This window comes from Rhinatrema bivittatum, chromosome 2, assembly GCF_901001135.1.
Source record: "Rhinatrema bivittatum chromosome 2, aRhiBiv1.1, whole genome shotgun sequence".
NCBI lineage: Eukaryota > Metazoa > Chordata > Amphibia > Gymnophiona > Rhinatrematidae > Rhinatrema > Rhinatrema bivittatum.
This window is the reverse complement of record NC_042616.1, coordinates 39,976,054-40,000,200: the sequence shown is the minus strand read 5'-3', so window position 1 is coordinate 40,000,200 and position 24,147 is coordinate 39,976,054. Positions and strand designations below refer to the sequence as shown.

Below are 24,147 nucleotides of genomic sequence, written 5' to 3'. Positions count from 1 at the left end.
ACAAAGCAGGACCTAACGGAGCCACAGGCACGATTAGGGAGCACGTGAGTATATTTTTCATTCCTATATGTGAGCATTTACATTTACATTTTTGCTAAGTTTTGGTTTCATTACTGACTGTTACATAATAGCTTAAAGTTGGCAATTTGTTTTTTCTAAAGCATTCTAAGTTTACCATTCATTATGTCACAGGGTACGGGATCCCCCAGCCCCCTTGCATTAGTGTGTGAATTATTTCCACACGAAGTTAAAATCATTACTAAGAAGTGAGCTGTGTGGGCGAAGCAGGATGCTTTTATGAGCTGCCCTGAGGAAAGTAGTTTCCCTGCCCCGGTTCTGCAACAATTGCTACAATTCATTAAGCATAAAAAGACAGGGAAGTCTTTAACACGACATTCGCATTAATTTAAAATGTTCATGATTACATGAAAGCATTAGATGAGCACAGGATTAGATTCCCAAGCGGCAGTGTCAGTTTTAGGCTCCCATTCCCGAGTGTCAAGAATCAGAATTTAACCCTTGGATAGGCTATAGCACAGGGAAGCCTGTCTCTTGAAAGATTTTCTTTTCTGAATTGTCCAGCATACGTAATGAAAGCTTGTTCGGAAGTGATACTTGCCTGTATGAGAAGATGAGGCGAAACATGACGTTAATAATTGCCTGCCTTTCTCTTTGAACAGAGCAGATGTTTGACAGAGTTCTGAGATGAGATAGTGATTTCTTTTTACTTTTTCTACTTTCTGAGCTTTCTGAGTTTATATTAGGAAAGGGTTATGCCAGTAAATAGATGAGAAATTCTAGGGTTACTTCTGTGGTAAGAAAGTTCTTTCCCATTTGTCTTTGTTTGTTTATTGTTCCTGTTTTCTGCCCTGCACTATGGAATTGGAAGACATTGCTTTTCCCTGTTCCATACTCAAAAAGAATTCCCAGGAGAGTTAATGGTTGATTGTTTTCTGGAATTATTATAACATGCTTGACTGGACTCTAGCATAGTTACTATACAACAAATTAATTTATAGTGTTACGTTAAAATACTGATTTGATTGCTGGTGAATGCACTTACTGGTGTTGAAGTTTAGAACTTGATGGCAATTAAGGGTTAATAGCAGAGATAATTACCGGAGAGAGGAGGGGGTCGAAGCCAGCGAGAGGAAAGGAAAAAAAAAAAGGTTGAGCCAGCCTGGGTGAATGAAGAGAAAGTGTTTTGGGGGTTTTTTTCAGAGAAGATGAACGGAAAGAAAAAATTAAGTTTTGTTTGTTTAAACAGAGCATTATTAAATTGTTTGAAGGTGTGAGTGTGTGAATAAAGATGGAGAGACATTGAAATAGTTAAGATTCTTTGGTGTGCAATCACTAGTGGGGGTTGGTACAAGCATTCAAAGGTTTAGTACTCGCACCCAGTACCTTTAAAGCACTCCCTAGGTTTGTTTTCTTGCAAATCCAAATTGATTTTATTAAATAGTACATGAATTGCCCTAACAACGTTTTGCTGTTTCACAAGGTTTTTCCCAGCAATGATGGCAGAGATATCTTTGTAGCTCAGAGTTTCTGCTGACTGAATTTATTCTCCAAGGTTAAAAACTAAAATTGGTATTATTCCACAGAGCAATTTGTGGTAGCGCCTCCTTGAGCTTAATAGAAATACGAAATAAGAGAAAAATAATTTACTTTAATCATTCTTATAATAATTTTGTTGTATGCCAGATTTTATTTTCCAGGTTGATGGCCTTCCTGCCATGAAAGAAGTGAGGCTGATATTCTTATTTTTCCAAATTTTTCCAGTTTATTTTCTTTTCCAATTTTAAACAGAATTCTGATTTTCGTTTTACCCTGGCCAATCCAAACATTTTCCAAATATTTTTCAAACATTTTTTTAGTCTAACTTTACTTTTTGGTTTAACTTTTCAGCTCGAAATATGTGTTAACTGTTGTCTGTCTTGATGTTAAGAAGGCAATGAATGAATATTTGTGCAATGACTGGATGTGTGACAGTTCAGTGAATGTTCTATGTAATGTCTGAAGTACCTGAGTTGTTTGCAAACGAAGTCTTCTAATTGATTAATTTGGATTTGTGTTGCTTTATTACATTAGGTATTTGAATCCATAAAAACACACATCTCACTTATGCCTCGATGACAACACCATACTGAAAGAACTGTATACACCATACATTATTGATTCCAGAAATCATCCCATCACGCCTTTTTCGTGCCTTTGCCACAGACATCATGCCGTCGTCACAAAAGTCACTATGACTCCTTCATTATCTGAACTGACATATTTACTCTATTTGCCTGATTTTCACTTTGTAATTATTTTGTTATGCTTTGCCCAGATGCAGTTTTCTTGATTGTATGAATCAATGTACTTTTATCTGACATGTGATAATTGTCATATTTACCTAGTCAATATGCCTTTTTGCAGATGCCATTGTTTGGATTTTCAAGTTGATGATACAGTTTGAGTTTATGCAGTTTTATTAATCCCTACATTCCAAATGTTTTGCAGCATTTTGCAGCATTTTCCAGTCCTATAACTTTTAATACGTATATGCATTTACTTACTGAGTCAGCTCTCCTCTATCTTTGGTCTGACCACATAGAGGGTTCAATAGAGATCAAGAGGGGTATATAATTCTTTCTCCCTTATTTCTTGTTTTATTTTATTTTACTGACTTTCTTCACTTTCCTGTGCAGGGACTTGCCCAGGTGGTTTGGTAGCCCTACAAGGACATTATTTTGTATAAGGACACAAAGCATACTGAGCACTTGTTTCAGTGAAAGTGTTTTATCCCACACATACATTATTCAAATTTGTCTGTAATTCTAAATGCTTACTCTAATTATTCCCGATTGAAGAGAGAATTGCAACAGTTAGATTTCCTTAATTCTAACAAAACCTCCCTACTTATTGAAGGCCAAAATGTAGGTTTAGCCATTACAGGTGTCATTTTATACAGGGATTCCTTTTTCCCCTCAATTTATGGTACAAAAATACAGTGCTTACAAGCCAATTTTAGAAGTTATAGTTTGAGTATTTAACAAACCTAATAATGAATTATCTCAGCCATATGCAGAACCAAATGATTATTTGTTGTTATCCCAAAACGAAGTATGCTCTATTGTAGAAGGACAAGGTTGTGTTCCATTGAATTTGGTCTAATTGGTAGGAAAAACTGTTAAACTGGCTTGCATTTCTAGGTGAGACTGCTGTGATTACTTGTAGTTTGCTTTGATCTTTTGCTTGTGAATGTGAAAACAGTGTGAATGTGTTTGCCTACCTGTTTATTGTTTTTGTGGCCTAAAACAATATCTTCTACCACCATGAATACAGTCAACGCCAGAGGTCAAGTATGACACTGAACCTCTATGCTTACTTTAACACAGCAGCTTTCATGGAAATGAGACCTTAGGATGTCATGTTTAATGAAGACAGGTAAGCTCTAGATAGCCAATCATTAGGATGACTTACTCTGGGTGACCTAAGACAGTGGCATGACCCTGAGTATGATGATTGTCCCCAATCATTGAGAGGAAATAATGGAAATGTAGGCTATTTGTTAATTGCTGCTTAAAAAGGAAAAACTACCTCATGTGTTAATAAATACCTGGAATACCTGGAACAAGAAGGCCTGAACAGTAAGAGAATGCAGAGTAAATGTGAAATTGAGACTGAGTAAGCAAAGCATGTGTGATGTTTGTGAGACACGTGAGAGAAATGTACCTGTAATATAAGAGAACATGAAAGCCATTTTTTAACAGTCTAAAAGAGGGTAATGCAAATTTAAAAGAATGGTATGTTTATTCCCATAAAGAAATGCAATCTTATTCTTTCAGTTTCCACTATTCTGATTTATTTGTATAAGATTGAGTTAACCCACCATAAGGACAGGTAATGCCAGGTACAAGTCATTTAGTGTGAAGAATTATTAGTTATAATTCTTCAAGTGGGGAATGAAGATTTAAGTTATTTGTTAATTGGTGTTTTAAGAAAAACTGCCCTATGTTGACTAGTAAATGAAATACAAGGTCATGGCCAGCCCAGAGACAGAAAAGCAGAAACTGTGCAATAGTGTGGAAAAGAATGAGTCTGCAAAATGAATGTGAGATAAAGAAGTGTCCAAAGTGCCTGAGAACCAACAAGAACAATGAATTACTGAATAAGCATGATATGTAACATTTGAGGGGCACATGAAGGAAAATTACCAGCAAATGTGGAGATGAGAAAAGGGGAGGGACTTATAAGCCTTGTTCCAGTGCTTAAAAGACAAAGACAAATTTACGACGACGAGTAGATTGGCCTGGCTGGGTGAACAGTTACATTCTGTGATACTTAGCTCCTCTACTCCCATAAGGAAACACAACCTCTTGATTTTCCTTATAGTTTCCGCTATCTTAACTTTGTATGCATGCATGAAACAAACAAATCCTGCCAGCTCTTATAGATCTCTAAGCTACTTAATGTTATGTTTTGAAACAAAGTCTGTTTCATCACTGGCTATCTCTGGGGAGGAAACCAGGCGGGGTAAGTTTCAAGGTTTTTAACAAGGCTTGGGACTGTGATGGGGAAGTAAGGGGCACCAGCCGCAGCAGTGAATCATTACACGCAGTTATGCTTACTGCCTTAACCACATCCTCTGTCAATTAATTCTAGAGATTAATTGTGCATTGAGTGAAAAAGAGCTTTTTCCGATTTGTTTTCAATGTGATATTTGCTAACTTAATGGAGTGTCATCTAGTTCTTGTATTTTATGAAAGAGTAAATAACTGATTTACATTAATCTGTTCTATTCCACTCATGATTTTGTAGCCCTCTGTCATATCCCCCCTCAGCCTTCTCTTCTCCAAGCTGAACAGCCCTAACCTCTTGTAAGATTCAGATCTCACAGTTTCTATAGTTGAGGGGTAATGCTGGACCCTGCACTAACTATGTGACCTCACATATGATCAGTTCTACAAACTTAGGGGGTCATTTTCAAAGGCTTATCGGGCGCGAAAAGGCCCTTTTTGCATGCAATAGCATGCTGGGGGAGGAGTCGGGGCGGCAAGGAGGCAGACTCGGCAGTGTCTTCGCTGGCGGCGATAAGGTTAGTAACGTTATCGTTGCCAGTAGCGCGTCCAATAGCACCACCTTTCACGGTGGTGCTATTGGGTGTGAAAGCCAGCAGCAAAAACACCACAGTGGTGCAAAGGCTGCCGGCTTTCACAGGCCCCCCCCCCCCCCCCATTTTCACTGGATTCACCATTCTGCGATAGAATGGTGAATCCAGGCCTTAATTTGCCAAGCTACATTTACTCTGTCACCTTAAACCTCTATTAGATGCCAATGACTTTTGTACCGTTCTTCAGTCATTGATATTTACAGGTTTGGATTATTATAGCGCCTTATAATTAGGCCTTCTGTCTAATTTCTTCTGATTGTTTCAAATTGTACAAATTGCAGCCACCCATCTTTTAACTGTCGTTGAGTTCTGGGACCATATCACTGCAATGCTTTATTCATTACATTGGCTCCTTATTCAGTTTCAGGCTGAGTATAAAATCATGGCCATTTTCCACAAGCTGTTGAATAATTTTGGCTCACCTTGGGTAAACTCATAATGCTCTTGTGTGAGCATTATGATCTTCAATCCGGGGTTTCTTGGATGTTCCCCCATTGCAGGTGTCATGGCTAGTAGAGCCTCATGACCAGGTATTCTCCATAGCTGGTACAACATTGTGGAACTCGCTGCCTAGTTATTTACATAACATCTCAGACACTCAGGCTTTTAAGAAAGTACTAAAATCCTTCCTATTTACAAAGGCTTGTGAATCTTCTGATTATTTATAAAGTGCCTCTCGATGTACTGTCGATAGATATTGGTCTTACAGACCTTATCTGTTAATATTGTTTCAAGTTTGTATTTGTTTAGTCTGTTTATTGTATGCACATTGGGTGGGGTACAATATGTACATTCAGAAACAGTGGAGGAGCAGGTAATAAATATTTTAAAGAAATAAATAAATGCAGGGGCTGTTCATCAAGGGCAATCATTTCCTGATACTCCTCATTTCTACTTTTGATGCTGCCTGCCTCTTATCCCAGGATACTGCTACAGAACATCATTCCATTTCCTCTATGTTTGGGTTGTTGCTTTGGATGCATGGCAGAGGGCTGCTGGCCTGCCACCTGACTGCTGGAAGGGGCCATGAGATCAGCTTAGGCAAAAAATCTTCCCCTTTTCAACTCCTTTACTTTTGCTTCTGTTTTGACTGGCAAAAGGGATCCCTAAGCTAGTACTGTTACCCTCCCCTGATGCCAATGCTAATAGGTACTGCTTCTAAAGGTGATGATGCATACTAGTATTTGTGAGATGCCCCATTTGCTACCCTCTACTGCTATACTTCATGCAGTGAATACACTGATCAAAACACCTTTCCTCCCTTTGAAATGCCTTCAGATCAGAGATTTCTTCCATGATCCCTTCTCTTCTTCCTTGGGGGGCTAATGCGGGCACTGGAATTGAGGTAAAGGGTGGCCCCTGAGGAACAATGCTAGAGACATCACTCATGCTCTCTACACTGTCTAGTCTTCCTCACCACATTCACTATTATCTATCTCCCCCATCACTGAAGTAGGAGGCTAAGATGCTACCCTATAATCCTCCCAAATTTTCTTCAGCTAGTGGCTCTTCAATTTCTGATTTGGGGAATCCCATACAAGATTCTTCCTCAGAATCAGTTGGTGCAAGTATTGCCTTCACTGCCTCAGCAGCAGTAAAAAAGAAGAATGTGTTGGGAACACCATATGTGTGACCCCCTTTTGCTGTGGCGCAACCCTGAGGACTGGGCCCCAAGTCCTGCGCCGATGGCAAGTGAGTGAATATTGGAACAGGCCAGGCTATGACAGAGTCACAAAGTGTAAGGAAGGCAAAGGCTGCAGATATGAACCAAGGTTGATGGTTTGAACCAAGGCTGATGACTTGAGACAAAGCTGAAGACTGAAGACTGAAGCGAGCAAGGCTGGAGCTGAAAACTGAAGTGGAGTAAGGCTGAAGCTGAAGGCTGAATGGAGTAAGGATGGAGCTGAAGACTGTAACAAGTTCAAAGACTGAAACAGGACTTGAGCAAGACAGGAACCACGGAGAAACAGGGACCAGGAGACCTTCTTGCTGAGGCAACCCTGAAATATCTAAGGATCCCTTTTATAGGGCTGCCGGCAGTGATGTCAACCAAGGGCACCGCAGGCTTTTCCCGCCATGGGCCCTTTAACTTGCACAGCATCGCGCTTGCACCTAGTGAATGACCTTGGAGGAGTGGTAGAATGTGCCGTGAGTCGGAGGCGTCCAACCGCATGGGATCACTGGTGGCATCTCTCTGCCACTCAGAGCAGCAGCTTTAAAGAAGCGGTGTGGGGGGGTCAATGAAGCCTCTCATAGGTGTCTCGCAAGCAGCAAACCTAAAAGAGTACACTGCTGGTTTGGGGTATTATTAGACTTCTGCTACTCCTGCTGTCCTGCTATTATCTGCCATGGAGGACTCTCCCATATTTTCTCTCTGCTCAAAAAGAACAGGCAGTGTGGCGCATCCTCTACAAATTTCAGTTTCTTCTGCCTTGAGCTGGCTTTCTCTCCTGCCATTCTGGATTTGAAAAAGTCCTTCTTTAATTTAGGTTGTTGACTGCCTTTTTTTTTTTTTTTTTTTTATTGCTGCCCCTGCAAAGGCTGCCAACTCTGTCAATATTCCCTCATCTTGCTTTTCCTGACATGATGGAATTTGTTCATTAGTGCATTGCCTAAAGGGGATTTGGATATTACAATTAAATTTTTATTTATAGGTACTATAACTATACCCCCACTCACCATAACACTCGACCATGGGTGTGGAGAACTGTCTGTCTCATAGAAACACACATACAGAGTACAGTGTATGTGTGCTGTGCTGCGTGCACACCTACAGACTCCACACACACACACACACACACACACACACACACAAAAATAAAACAATTTAAAAAGCCGGCAGCCTGGTAATACACTTCAGTCTCTCAGCATGCACAGTGCTCACCTCAATGGTGTCCCGACAAAGACAAACAAAAAACAAATTACTAGCACTGCTGCCACTCCCCACAATATCTCCCATTCTGACCCTCTCCCAGTGAAGAGAAAATCTAAATAAGTAAGTAGCAATTGCCATTGGCTGTCTTTCTCTGCCACAGTGAGTGAGACCACTGAAGCACAAAGAAGCAGCCAATTACCAGAGCTAAAAATCCAAAAACCTTAGGGCCGGATTTTCAAAGGGTTACGCGCCCCGGGCCTATTTTCAAAAGGCCCGGCAATGCGCGTAAAGCACCGGGATGCGTGTAAGTCCCGGGGCTTGCAAAAAGGGGCGGTCTGGGGGCGGAGAGGCAGGGTGGGGTGTGGCCAGAGACCTTTGCACAGCTGCTGTGCCGGGGATCGCACGCTGGCAAGAAAAAGAAAAAGGTAGGGGGGAAAGGACGGGGAGAGAAGGGTGGGGTGGGGGTAGGGAAGCTCCCTCCGAGGCCGCTCTGAATTAGGAGGGAACGGGAGAAGACAGTTCGGCTCGGCGCGTGCAAGGTGCACAATTGTGCACCCCCTTACGCGCACCAACCCCCGATTTTATAACATGCGCGCAATTTAGTGTTAGTTAGTTAGTTAGTTATTTATTTAACATTTTTATATACCGCAGTTCATGTAGCAATGTAACATATCATTTCGGTTTACACTATAACATTAAACACGCATGAAAGAATGCGATTACATCAAACAGGTAGATGAACTTGGATCAAGAAAAAAACTTGGGAATAAAAATACAATGAATACTAAACGGTAATGAGATTTTAGGACAAGTCACGGAACATGGTGTACATTTGGATAGATTGAGGTGAGATTATTGGTATGGATGAAAAGCTTGTTCGATTTGTCTTGCGTGTCTTTTCGATTTGTCTTGCATGTCTTGTGTTTTGTCTTGCGTGTCTTTTCGATTTGTCTTACGTGTCATTTCCTTTCCAACGTGCCCTGTTTCAGGTCTGACAAAATGATGAGGTCACACAGAGAAGGGTTAGATACTATAGTTACTCATACCTCTTTATTTAGATAGAGAACTGCAACAGACTTCAATGGGTCATATAAATGAATGGGAAACATAAACACATTGGGTGTATAATATTCATTTAATTTGTGGGACCCCCTGCATTCATTTTGTTGACCTATGATGAAATGAACAGGGTCTCTTTTGTTATGTTTTACTCATTTGTTTCCTCCGCCGTACCACCATAAGTCTGCTCTGGCTACTCGCAAATTCGAGTAGTTTTCTACCTCCAGCAATCCTGTCACATTCCAGGTTGCGGTTCATGTATCCAGTTCTCCCACTTGCTGATCGAACCCTGACCCCCACCGTGAGAGGCAGGCAGTGTGGTTCCCTGGATTTGGGGAAAATACTGGAGGTACCCGCCGCCCCTTATGTGTCTTCAGGGCCGGGAATAGGAGAGCCAAAGACTTACAGGTGGTGTTGTTCCAAGCCGTTTCGTCTTGATACAATGCCAGGATACACTTCAGTCCTTCCGGGTTGTTGTTCTAACCAAAAGGAAATGGCACTATCTGTGCTGTAGGTTTCCCAGAAGCACAAGCATAACAGTTGCTCTCGTTCAGGGTTTTCACAGTGTATTTTGTCCATTCCACCCAGGCATTTACCTCCCCATATCCTATTTCTACCTCAGTGGTCTGGCTTAGGTCTTTTATGGTTACTACTCTCACTACTTTGGGGGTCATTTAATGGTGGTCTGAGTGGTTGAATTCCGGGCATTACTGTGGCACTAATATTAAGGTCTGGGGTTTCTTCAATCAATATCTGGAAGCAACAGGCTAATGGTTCCTTCCCATTTACTGCTATATCCATCCCAAACTTCTTGGTGTGTAATTCCCCTCTTTTTGTCTTTGCCCTAGTGACTGTCAAATTTGATTACATTTCTTGTCAAAACATTGTGGATGATTGTGTGGAGGTCAGTGCCAGCCCTCCACACCCGGGAGGCCCCAGCACCAGCCGCGCATCGAAACGCCGAAAACCTGCAAAAGCAAAAGTAAGGCAACCGCGCGAAGGCCCGCCCACCGAAAAGCCTTACCCAATCAGGGACAGCCCGGCTGGGCTTTAAATCTTCGCGCTGCAAGGCGCCATCTCCTTCCTCTTCACCGCTCCCGGCTGCGACCGAAGACCTGCGCGACCGGCGCCAAAGCCCCACCGGGGAAGGTCAGGTCAGTGCCAGCCCTCCACACCTGGGAGGCCCCAGCACCAGCCACGCATCGAAACGCCGGAAACCTGCAAAAGCAAAAGTAAGGCAACCGCGCGAAGGCCCACCCACCGAAAAGCCTTACCCAATCAGGGACAGCCCGGCTGGGCTTATACCCACGCCCTGCTAGGCGTCGCGTGCCGAAGGAGTGCCACAAAGGGGCCCGCCCCTTTGTGCGCCCCTTCGTGCAGACCCGTCGAGCATCAGGTGCCCGAGCCAGGAATTTACATATCCTTCCCTGTGCACCCGCCACCCGCCAGCAAGGTGCGCAGATCCAGTTTGAACCATTAACATTTGCACTATACCCATGACCCCCACCACCATCAGCAAGGGGTTGTGACAACCCGCTCCCGCCACCTAGAGCAAGGAGCCTCCCGCAGGACAACTGCACCCAATTGTCCCGCCGTCAACACATTGCATCTCAATTGGTTCGGGAACACCCCCTCCCAGTTGCAATAACACCACCTCAATGAACAATATGAACATAATCATTTAACATAACAAGTGCCATGAGGGTGGGTAGGCGTGATGCAAGTCCAGGGTACGTCAGCAAGCAAAGAGGGGACTGCCGGCTCTCCCTGGGAACCTAATCAGCTGGGTTCCAACCGATTGGTTCCCCTCTTCCAGGGGAACCAATTGCGGATCTCGGCCCGCCTCCTCGGGGACAGCAGCCAATGAGCGGGCACGCCCGCAGTGGCCCACTCTGCTCGCTCCTTCCCCTACCCTCTCCCCCCCACGGGTGCTGGTACAGCGGGTGGCTAGCACCCACATTATGCCTGGGTACCCCAATACTTCGTCGGGGGTGTCCTTCTTAAAGAGCGGGCTCTGCACTAAGGCTGCTCCCTGTGCCTGACATCGAGCACTGTGCGGTGCAGAAGAGCCCAGTCCCACCCTGCTGAAGAGGGGAGGAGCAGGGCACGTTGCTGCCAAGAGCCCGTCCTGTGCGGAGAGAAGAGAAGCATCACTGCTAAATCTCTGGTCCTGTGGTGAGAAGAGCAAATTATAAAAAGCTTAGAAAGCAGGAAGTTCCTAATAAGCTCAGGTTTTATTATAAGACTACAAATTACAAGGCAATCAGATTATAATGTATATTATAATGTATGTCTCTGCAGCAATTTAGTGAGGTGAATTCACTCGGGATTTCCAATAGGTCACATGCAAACAGAAGGAGAGATCTGCTATTTATCCCTTCACATAATGTTTCAAATATAAACACTCAGGGGTAGATTTTAAAAGGTTGCGTGCGGGCGTACATGTGCACGTGCTACCCGGCGTGCGCAAGTTATAAAATCCAGGGTCGGCGCGCCCAAGGGGGTGCACAATTTTGCTCCTTGTGTGCACAGAGCCGCGCAGCCTTTCTCCGTTCTCTTCCCCCTAACCTGACCTTCCCACCCCTTCCCCTAACCTTTCACCCCCCAGCCCTACGCTAACCTCCCCCCAAAATTTTGTTTTGGGGGAAGTGTGGCGACACATCTGCGTGTTCCTGGCGACACACCGGTTGAGAACCACTGATGTAGACAAGTGCAAAGTGATGCAAGTAGGGAAAAACAGCCCTTGCTGTAGTTACACAATGTTAGATTCTATCTTAGGAGTTACCACCTAGGAAAGAGATCTAGGCGTCATGGTGGATAATACATTGAAATCATCGGCCCAATGTGTTGTGGCGATCAAAAAAGCAAAACAGAATGTTGGGAATTATTAGATAGGGAATGGTGAATAAAACGGAAAATGTCATAATGCCTCTGTATCGCTCCATGGTGAGACTGCACCTTGAATACTGTGTACAATTCTGGTCGCCGCATCTCAAAAAAGATATAATTGCGATGGAGAAGATAGAGAGAAGGGCAACCAAAATGATAAAGGGGATGGAACAGTTCCCCTATGAGGAAAGACTAAAGAGGTTAGGACTTTTCAGCTTGGAGAAGAGACGGCTGAGGGGGATATGATAGAGGTCTTAAGATCATGAGAGGTCTTGAACAGGTAGATGTGAATTGGTTATTTCGGATAATAGAAGTATTAGGGTGCACTCAGTGAAGTTAGTAAATAGCACATTTAAAACTAATCAGATGTTGGGAATCCCGACCGTGGACCGCCGCAGCCGGATCCCCCTACCTTCACCGGTGGACGCTGACCTCTGCCTTCCTCTGCGGCACTCCAGTGCAGGCCACTCCGGGGCCTTCCTGCGGCGTCCTCCACACAAGGGAGACGCCGCCAACTTCCTCCTGGACTGCACCCCCTTAGGCGCGCATGCACGGCTAAGCCGGCTTTTTAAAGGGGCTGCGGTCGGAAACCTCAGCCCGGCCCCCAACTCTGACATCATCAGCTGGGGCTATTTAAGCCCACTTCCTGCATCCGTTCCTCGCCTTGGCAACAGGTCAGCTCGTCTTGAGTAGCTAGTTGCTTGTTCCTGTGTTCCAGCCTCCGTTCCTGTGCTCCTGCTTGTTCCAGGCTCTGTTCCCGTGCTCCTGCTTGTTCCAGCCTTCTTTCCCGTGCTCCTGATTATTCCAGTTCCAGTTCCTGAGTTCCTGCTCCCGTGGTTCCACTCCTTCTCCTGTTTCCTGCCTTCGGTTGTCTCCTCGGTTCTGACTTTGGCCTGGTATCCTGATTCTTCTGTCTTCTGCCCGTCCTGACCTTTGGCTTGTTCTCTGGCTTCTGCTTGTCTCGACTTCTGGCCTGGTTACTCGTGCTGCACCGCTACTGCCTGCCTTGACTCCTGGTCCATCCTCGCTCTTCTGGACTTCCGCCAGCCTCGACTCAGACCGCCTACTGGACTTCCCTCCGCCAGGAGACGTTCACCTAAGTCCTGCCGGCCCGGCACCCAAGGGCTCAACTTGAAGGGAAGGAGGGCTGGTATACGTGAAGCCCCTGTCAGGTCTCCTGGTCTTTCACTGCCTCCCGGCTACGAGAATCACAGAGGGCCTCCCCTCTGTGGATACACCAGCTCTCGAGCCGGCTCAAGGATCCACAACGCCAACATCAGAGAAAATTCTTTTTCACTCAACGCACAATTAAGGTGTGAAATTTGTTGCCAGAGGATGTGGTTAGTACATTGGGGGCCGATGCAATACAGTGCGCTCAGCCAAGCGCACTGTATGACCCGCAGTTGGAAGTGGGTTTTATAGGCGCTTCTACAACACGCATCCAACGCGGAGTGAAACAAATACCGCTCATCACATGCAAATGCATGTGAATGAGGCTATTAGCTATTCACTCCCAATGCACATTTTAGCGATCAGAAATTAATGCCCGCCCGTTGCAGGCATTAATTGCTGAGCGCTCCTAAAATTAGTATAGAAAAGCAGAAAAAAATGCTTTTCTGTACTGCCTCCTACTTAATATTGTTGGGATATTAAACAGGAGGAACAACTCTTTAAAAAAAGTTAGAAAAAAAGGACATCAGTCAGGTGCAGGAAGCGAACGAGCAGTTCCCAAGCGTCCGGTTCCTGAAGCCCTGCCACATCCATGGGTTAGGAAAACAGAGGCTGAAAAATTCAGGGTCCATTTTCCAAACCTGACTGCCGGCACCCTAAGGAGTGAATAAAGTGTCAGACACTTAATATTAATGTATTCACTCCTTCACTTATTGCCCATTGGTCCTTTTCACTGTCACATGTCACAGCTTGTGCCCTGGTTAGGAAAACCGATGCTGTTAAATTCAGCATCCGCTTTGTTGAAAAGTCCCAATGCAAAGTTAAAATAGTTTAAAAGAACAACTCTGATTCTACTTTCAAGTAATATTCTTTATTGTAAATCATATGCTATTCATACACAAAACAGCAATACTCAGGAAGCAAAAAGTACACAGGAAGCAAATATAGCAAATATATACTTACATAATAATGAGCTCAGCGCTGGGCTCTGCAACAGATACAGAATCCTTGCCAGCCCTGCTACATACCAGCTTTTCTTATATATGGCTTTTTAAATACAAAGTCAGCTAATTATCTGATTACTGCTTGCATGCTTCACACCACTACCTTGTTACGCTGTCTGCCTACAGGCAGCTGTTATTTGTCTCCCCTTATCTTTCTCCCCTCTGCATTCTTTCCCACAGACTATTTGCTGCGTACTCTCTGCGATATCTCCTGCCCCATCCTGTGGCTTAATTTGTTGATTGGTGTCTGTGAATTCCTGCAAAAACAGTTTTATAGCTTTGTCTGGCATTCAAGGCCCCAGGTTTGTGTTCTGGGGCCTGCTAGTATTTTTCCATACCAGCAGTATGTCCAGCAATGGTGGTAAGGCCGGGGATTGAACCTGGCTATAATCAACAATCCTCCCTTGAATCAGAGGGACCTCTGATTCACACTGGTATTCAAGTCTTCATGTCTTCACACAGGGGACTAGCAGAGAGACGAGAGCCGTTCTTCTCAGTCTGGGGACGATGCTTTCCTTAACACCTCCCTTTTAACTACTCTCACTTTCCTCAGCCCTTCTATCTTCAGCCTGAGTTGTGGTAAGTATCATACGAGCAGTACTCAGCGTAAGATTGCTATAGGCTATCATATTTGCCCTTACAGAGTCTGGTCATCTCTAAATTTTACAAGTCAAATCACAATTCCACATATTCAATGCAATGCTACTGAATAGAGTTATCAATAATGGATGAGTAAGCCACTTTACATATTTGCAGTTGAGGGTGATTTTTCAGTGAGAATATCCCACCAATGAAGGGATAGGTCGTCTTTTCCCAGGCCAAATCTCAGTGCTGCAGCTGATGCTGCCGTTTCCCTAACATCCCAACTCTGAATAATCAGGTTCTGCAATCCACAGTAGTGGAAGAGGCTATAGTAGGAGGGTGGTCGACTTAATTGGTAAACACAATGGGTCAACACAGGAGACAATTACAAATGACAAGTATGATAGGGTGTAGGAGTCAATTTAACATAGCGGAGCGACCAGTTATCAATGAATTCGCGACTCAAGGAATGAAGATGTTCAGCTACAAATAACATGTGCTGTAATTAATGAGAGGCAGTGTGCTAATCTATATTTACATAGGTCAAAACAATATGTAATTGAACATGCATGAAACGCTGGTCCTCTCAGGACTAGCAAACAGAATAACAAGATAGGCAAGCAAAAGCTCTTTCTGAGTAATGGGTCCGAATATCCTTATCAATACCTAAGCCCCATCTAAACTGCATGGCCCTGGAGTTTAACTGACACAGAGATCTGCCCAATTTAAAACAGTAGCAAGGCGTGCCTGTGGCCTGCCAGGGGTGTCCACAGTGATTGGTCTCAGTATCTTGAATCTTCTCCATTCTTCCTGTTGTATGTGGTTGGCCTCTCTGACTTCTGGGGGACATCCAGCTCATCAGGAGATATATATAGGCCACCTTTCATTGATGATCTAGCATCAGGCCTACTGCGCTCCGTATAGCCTGCATCCATATGTGCAGTGATCTGGGTTCATCTCCACCCCTCGATGAAGTATGGCCTTAGGTCCTTGCTCAACAGCATATCCCACTGGCAGCATGCAGCCTGCTAATCTCATTATCTTTTAGGTATCTGGAACAGTTAAACTCAGGTGTAGTACATAGTTCCCCACCCCCTGGTGGTGCCAAAAAAGAAAACAACAAAAATTACTGTTTCAAAAATCTAGTCTAGGTCTTTCTTACAAAAATCTGGATCATTAACACAGAGAAGAGCAACTACAGAGCAATAAAACTGCATCAATTCAGTATCATGACCGTGAGAATCAAAATAGTAACAATTGCAAGTAACAGTGTGACTAGGTATTACTGAGTGTATCATAATCATATTTCATCATAATTATCAGTTATTACATTTCAAAGTGATATACATATTACTTAAAAACATTGTCTAAGTAAGGCCACCCCCATGGAACAAGGAAATTCTGAGCACTTCGGTCCATAAAATGAAAGATTCAAGGTATCTTCTGTGGCAAAGGTTGGGAAGACTTCAAGTTATGAGGTCAATGACAAATGAAGTGTATATGTCTTGCAGCACAGCACTCTGGAAGCTGTCCTCGAAGTACAGCTGCTGCACTCCCAGCACTAATTCAGATGTTTGTGTGTATGGATTAATACCTGATAGGAAATGAATAAAATCAAAATTAAGTAAACAAGAAACTCTATAATAAACATCAATAACTTCCCGTATGCAATAATCCCTATATACACTACTCATATGGATATCCAATATTATTTTATCATAAGTCAAATAAACAGCTACATAATATCTAATCCCTTCTTTGTTTTCCCACTTTTCTATAAAGAAAGACAATATTCATACAAAGACAACACAGGTGTTGAGACATCCTGTCATTCAAACTGTCACACATCTATTCATTGCACAAAAGACAAAAGAACACTTAACACATATTGTGAGCTCAAAAATCAAACCAAAAAGTAAAGTCAGACCAAAAATAAAAACTGGAAAATGTTTGAATTGGCCAGGGTAAAACAAAAATCAGAATTCTGTTTAAAAAATTAACCTGGAAAAATCCGGAAAACTTAATGATATCAGTTTCACTTCTTTCATGGCAGGAAGGCTGTCGACCTGGAAAACAAAATCTGGCATACAACAAGATGATTGCAGGCAAATTATTTCATATTTCTGTTAAGCTACAAGGCACTCTAATTTGGCCTCGGTCACAGCAGGGACAGCTTTCTTCCTCGCCTTCGGAGCCACTGTGGAATAACACCATTTTTAGTTAGTCAGCATTGTTGAAGGGAAAGGAAAAAACGAAACCTGTACTTTTGCGAAGTATAAGAAAAGCAATTGGAATTCGCAAGGAAAAGCTTGTGGGGTTGCCGTACCGGCTAGACTCCCCTTCAAGCCTGCTCAGCTTTTTTATAAAAACATTTTGCTGACAGTGTCTACGGGGAAAGGCCCCACTTCTTGGAGTGGGGAATTACTTGAACCTTTACCTTGAACCTTTACCTAACGTAATGATGGAACAGTACCGTTATCTTGGTATGCTAGGCCTTGGGCTGGAGACAGCCCTATGTTTTCGTAGTAGGAAAGACAAATACATTCTGTTCCCTTGGGTAAAACTGTACTGATAAGTAATCTAAAAGTCACCCCTTAGCATAATATACTCTAAAACATTATTAAAGCATTTTGTCCATAAAACTTTAGCAGTGACTGCTTCACTTAAATGACGTCAGAAGCTATTGTGTATTCAGTGCACTTTTCTAGTCAGTAAACTCTGTCTTCATCTACACACAATGACACACAAACAGAACATATAATGACAGAGAACTACAGACAGGAGACAATTAGCGAACATTAAGGTTCAAAAAGTAGGCCTTTTAAAAGTAAAAACAAAAAATCTTTGGATTCAAAAGTAAGCAAAATCAGAATTTTTAAAACAGATCTGTTCAAAGAAACACAAACCAAAATCTAGGAGAAAGAAAAATCCTCAGCTTCCTGTACGGCAGCTTTTATTCTTGTAAATCTGTAAAAGAACAATCTCACATACAAAGAGAGAATAATAGTAATCTTTGAAATCACATTTACATTACACATTTACAGGGGTTTGTGACAATAACAAATTACACAAAACTTCTAACTAAATATAAGCCTCCCTTCAACATCCTGTTACAGATGTATGCAATGGCGGATTTTCACTTCCCCCTCTTCTGGATCATTTGCTCCTCTGTTCGCAGTGGTGTTTCTGCCTGGTTTTATTTTGTTCCCAAAGGATTCTAAATCTCACTTAAATCAGTCTTACACTGCTCATAGCGTTGTGTATCTTTTGCCAAATGGGCAGGACAAAGTATTTGTTTTCTCCAGGTTTCAGCCAATCTTAACAATAGTCATATCAAAACTGTGCTCATGTTTTTGAGCATTGTGGCATGGATATACTTAAAATCTTATTTCCTATATCACCAAAAGAATTCGTCTGCTAAGGCACTAGAATACCATGGGTTCTTCCCACATACTACTCAGTTGCTGCTTCGAATTCTAATTAAGCGTCCTAACAAACGACACCGTCTGTTGTCACATGATGCACTATTCTGCTTTCTGCAAATTACAAAAACAATTCTGAACACAGGCCAGACGTTCCCAGTATAAACAAAGCAGCCCTTCACAGTAAAAGATCAAGAAACACAGACACAAATGAAAGGCTCATATAAAACTTTCACCATTGATTTTCAGTATTCCTATAGCATTTTATATGATTTATTCTCCCATTCCGGGATATCCAGGAAGTCACTATACTAATTTGCTTTCATTTTCTACAGCTCGCTGCACTCTCTGCCACCACTGGTTATATCTCCCCGTTCTCTTTATAAAGCTGCAACTGACATTGCCGCCTTAATATCTCTAGATCTTCTCGGGCCGCGGCTAGTTGCTACTGCAACTCCTTAACCCTTAAGTCAGCCTTCCTATGTCTAGTAAGAAATATCTATCCCCGCCGAACGATGCATGCTAGCTCTTTCCCTGCAACTATAGGAACTCGTTGGGGGAAGGGAATAACAAATCAAAACAATTATATCTATCCTCTTGTGGGGTTTTATGCCCAGTTTCCTATCACAATGTTCACATAACCCCGTATTACACCCCAGTCATTGACCAGCAGTGAGTAAGTTACATCTTCCCAGATGGGAATTACTGCTAGGGCTTTCTCCTCTGCCCCTTCAAATTCTTTTTTGCCCGTCTTCTGTTCTTTCTGAGGCAGACTTCACACAGTACTAAACACACACACTATGATACAAGCTAAGAGATATACAATTATGAAAATATAGCTTTATGTACAATACACATACTTCATTTCCCGTAGCTATCAACGGGAAAAATCCTGCGCCACACATCAGTGCACAGTGAGGCTCCTTTAATTACTGGGACCTTTTAGCTTCGTTACAATATCTACAGGCTCGCCACCTCTATCTCATGCCTCTGCCAATCCCATATTCATAGCCCATTCCTGTGCCAGCACAGAGTAGGGAATTTTTGTCCATCCTGGGATTTTAACATCCACAGGAGTAACAGGTTCGGATGGCTTGCTTTTTAAATAGAGCCTTAGGAGTGAGGTAGGTTAGGAGTGAGGTAGGTGAGAATACGGTAAGAGTAAACTAATATACTATCCTAATAATTCTAAATATTAAAGGTAGACAGTGTTAAGTACTAAAATGTACAATTCTAAGCATATACAGTTCTAAGGACTAAAGTAAACAGTCCTAAGTATTAAAAGGTACAGTTCTTACAGTTCTAAAGCATCAACAACAATTCTAAGCATATGCATCTATATCGGATTGTTTCTCCACAGTTGGCTTTTTAAATACAACACACGTTGTCACATATGGAGGAGGTTCCCCAATTATTGTCTGACCTCCTGGTATGGTCACTTTTAATCTCGGTCTGACATAACAGAATCCTGCCTACGTTTCCTACGCACTAGTGACTGGAAATAGTAACAAATGCAAAATAGACTAAAAAAAAAAATATATACACGCTAATAGCAAACCACACAATAAGTACAAGAAAAATATCACTGCAATCTTTTCTGCAGTATTGTAACCCTGGGTACCCACATGCTGCAGCGTTAAAACCTTTGGCGCCTTTGCTCAATTCACGAATCACACAGGACTCAGCCTCCTCTGCTGAGAACGTGAATCTAAACTATCACCAAGAATCACTCAGGACCCAGCCTCTGCTGGGAACGTGAATCTAAACCTCTTAGGTGCACCGGTCAGCAAGATTCACACAGGACCTTGGCTTTAAACTGATTACTCCCGGGCCGGCTGATCAGTCCGAGCCCTGGGGAATCACCAAAGAACGTGAATCGTCTACACTGCACTAGAAACAATCAGAGTTGCTCCTGCAAACACATGCGAATGCCCGCATTCCACCACCAATTTGTTGAAAAGTCCCAATGCAAAGTTAAAATAGTTTAAAAGAACAACTCTGATTCTACTTTCAAGTAATATTCTTTATTGTAAATCATATGCTATTCATACACAAAACAGCAATACTCAGGAAGCAAAAAGTACACAGGAAGCAAATATAGCAAATATATACTTACATAATAATGAGCTCAGCGCTGGGCTCTGCAACAGATACAGAATCCTTGCCAGCCCTACTACATACCAGCTTTTCTTATATATGGCTTTTTAAATACAAAGTCAGCTAATTATCTGATTACTGCTTGCATGCTTCACACCACTACCTTGTTACGCTGTCTGCCTACAGGCAGCTGTTATTTGTCTCCCCTTATCTTTCTCCCCCCTGCATTCTTTCCCACAGACTATTTGCTGCGTACTCTCTGCGATATCTCCTGCCCCATCCTGTGGCTTAATTTGTTGATTGGTGTCTGTGAATTCCTGCAAAAACAGTTTTATAGCTTTGTCTGGCATTCAAGGCCCCAGGTTTGTGTTCTGGGGCCTGCTAGTATTTTTCCATACCAGCAGTATGTCCAGCAATGGTGGTAAGGCCGGGGATTGAACCCGGCTATAATCAACAGCTTTCTTAACTGGGGGACAGCAACCGACAGTGGACCTCTCTCCCACGCAATCGCCCCTAGCGCCTCCTCGACAGCGCGAGCCCCAATTTAAATATTGCATCCCCCTCCCCCCAGGAGAGGTGCCTGGGGGCCCATTAGGAAAGCGGGCGCTGAACACTCAGCGCCCACTTTCAGTACAACATTTTTGCATCGGCCCCACAGTGTAGCTGGGTTTAAAAAAGGTTTGGATAAGTGCCTGGAAGAGAGGTCCATTGCCTGCTAATGAGGAATAGCCACTGCTATTACTAGCATCAGTAGCATCGGATCTACTTAGTGTTTGGGTACTTGCCAGGTTGTTGCAGCCTGGATTTGCCACTCTTGGAAACAGGATGGTGGGCTTGATGGACCCTTGGTCTGACCCAGTATGGCAATTTCTTATGTCCGTAGTGGTCAGGGTGTGAGGCTCAAAGTGAGCAGATTTGCCCATAGGTAAGTGGAAATCCGGTTGGTGGGTGGGCGATTGCCAAGAGAGAGACGCTCACAAGAGAATAAATCCGTATGATGCAGGGATGTGGAGAAGCTCTGGAAGCTTTACTTATAGGATATTATAAAATATTTAGGAAGTAAAACAATCCTCCAGGCCAGCGAGTCTTCACTATTGCAGAGATTTTTTCTTTAGTCTGACAGCAAATTACAGGACTGAGATGGGCTGGAGAGCTGCATACATCTAGGAGTGCTGTAGACTGATTAGCACCCGCATCCAGAACCATCAGGTAACTAAGATCCCCCCCTCAGTTTAATGTCTGACTGCACCACGATTAATGAGAAAGTTCAGGGCCTGTTAACAAGATCAGATTTCTGCTTTCCTCTCGCTGACACCATCACTGCATTGTGTTGTGAGCAGAGAGCCTGGGCTGTGCAGACCTGGAGTTACAGGTCAGGGAGAGGCTGAGCTCAGAGAGGAAAAGAGAGAAAAAATGCAGTACAGAGAGGATCAGGGGCGAGAGACAAACATTTCATGCATCATTCATTCCACCAGCAGTAAAACCAATCCAAGGATAGGGAAATACTGTGAAGTGTAGGAAGTGTGTAATTAAGATGTCTGGTAGCAGAATCACACCCCCATCCTCTCTTTTCTTTATCTCCCCTTCCAAAGCCCCTTTCACCCCTCACTTTCACTTGCTCCTCCCACCTGATCCCCTTTCCAAAGCCCCTTTTGACCCCCTCACCCTCTCTCCTTCACTTCTTCCCCCCACCTGATCGCCTCACTCACCCTGGCTCTCCCCCCCCCCATAAGCCCCTTAGTCACTCAGATTATTTGCCCCTCCCAAGCCCCTCATTCACCCTGGCTCCCTCCCCCTGTGAACCCCTCACTCTCCATGGTTTATTCACTCCTCCCAAACTCCTCACTCAACCTGTTACATTACCTTCCTCCCTCCACCCCACAAACCCTTCACTTACTCTGGTTCACTACCCTCATCCCCAGTTCACTCCCCCATTTCCCCTGGTTCACTCACTTCCCCTCCTCCCCAGTCCCCAGTCAGTTTGTTCTCTTCCCTCCAGCCCACAATCTCAGGTTAACACTCTACAAGAGCTCCCCATGCCCATGGACCCCCTCACTCAGAGGGTACTATCGGCAAACTAGGAAGAGGAAGAGGACAGTGACTCTGCGGGGAGGGGAGCGGGGAGATTGTGCTGTCCATTGCCACCAATATGTCTCTTTGAGGGCAGGCAGTTGGACAAGTAAGCGGTTAATGCAGAGCTGGAGAGCGCAGCATGAGGGAGAGGGGCACATTTTTTTTAATTAATTTGTACTGATCTGAATTCAGTTGCTCTCCCCTCACCATCAGCCTCACATGGTCTCTCCCCCCCTCTTGTGATGTTATGATGACAGGAGGTGACATAATAAAGGGCAACGCTGCCAGGGTGTCTATTAATGCAAAGGATGGCAGCAAGCAGGGAGCATTTCTGCTGACTGGGGCTCTGGATAGCAAGAGACCAAAGGACCTGAAGCTTCTGGAAGTAAACCCAGAGCGAGAGGAGAAAGGGAAGGATTAATGCAGCGCAGAACTCAACTCCACCTGGAACTGAACTACAAGTGAGAGGAGAAAGGGGAGGAGCAATCACCAAACATGGAAATGAACTACAAGTGAGAGGAGAAAGGGAAGGAGCAATCACCAAACATGGAAATGAACTACAACTTTATCTGGAACTGAATATTGTAACAACTCTTCCCACCCCTTCTTCCAATGTTCCCTCTGCTCTCCCTCCTCTCCCCTACCCCATGCCTTCCCTCTCCATATCTCCCTTCTCCCATCAATCTCCCTGCCTTATCTCCTGTTCTCCCCTTCCATCTTACTTTTTTTCCTTTGCTCTTTCCTCTCTGCCCACCTGCCTTTGCTATTCTCTACTTTTCCTTCCCTTTTTCTATCTTGTTTATCCTTCCCCTTTCCCTCACTTCTCCTTTTAGCAAAACAGTTTTAGTAGTTAATATTATTTCCCTCCCATGTAAAATTCCCTTTTATTACCATTAGAGTCATTGCTGCTGAGTTTCCCTGAGGGAGACAGAGCTGTGGGTTAATAGGGACAGACAGGGAGAGTTTGTAAAGCTAAGGAAGGGCAGCCAGTTGTACAGTCTGAGCTGATCTTATCAGCACCCTCACCCCTGACTGAGAAAGGAGCAGCATTCAGCTCTGCAAAAACCTTCACTTAAAAACCAGTTGGAGTTACTGGGAAATTCCTTTTCTTCTTCCCCTGCTTGTAATGCAGTTTATTTAAAATCCTTTGGGTTCACTGTTCTGCCTTCATAACAAGCTCTGGTTTATTAGCACTGTGGATCCTAGGTGAGTGAGTTTTTCAGTGATTCTTGTATTTTTTGGATGCACAGTCTTTATTTCTCTGGGTACTGTGAAACCCCAGGTTTGGGGGGTCACACTGTCCCAGAAACCCCACAAGAAGGAGCAGGTGGTACATACAGTACTTGCCCCAGATCCAAGTGGAAACCCAGTTGATGGGTGGGAGGTTGCCAGGAGAGAGGGACAAGTGCAGGAGCAGGCAAGGCCTCTGCAGTGCTTGCCGGGACCCTCAAGTGAGCAAGGGTTTAACCCCCAAGTGTCAGGGGAAGCAGCTCTGGCTCTACTTCTGCTATGAATGTTTTATTCCAGGGAGGTAAAGGAAGAGATGTGATGTGTGCTCTTCATTCCTGCCAGGATATTTAATTCTGGGTGGCTGGGGCAGAGCCAGAAGAAGCAGCAGCTCTTGCTCTGTTTCCCCTGTGAACATTTAATTCTTGGGTGGGAGGCTGCAGGAAGGAGCCAAGGATGAGGCAGGAGCTCTTGTGCCACTCTCCAGTCCTTATGAGTATTTAATTCAAGGACAAGGTGGGGAGATGAACCAAAGCTGTGGCAGCAGATCCTGCTCGCTCCTGCCGTGAACATTTGATTATGGGGGGA

General features: G+C 43.9%; 1 protein-coding gene across 1 annotated transcript in view; it reads left to right on the top strand.

Moving 5' to 3' along the window:
* LOC115083193 (gastrula zinc finger protein XlCGF7.1-like) overlaps positions 1 to 22,753 on the top strand; it is a 44,909-nt gene extending 22,156 nt beyond the window's left edge. The window contains exon 4 of the mRNA XM_029587000.1: positions 22,590 to 22,753. Coding sequence (XP_029442860.1) covers positions 22,590 to 22,753 — 164 coding nt within the window. The remainder of the gene's footprint in view (positions 1 to 22,589) is intronic.
* The last annotated feature ends 1,394 nt before the right edge of the window (positions 22,754 to 24,147 follow it).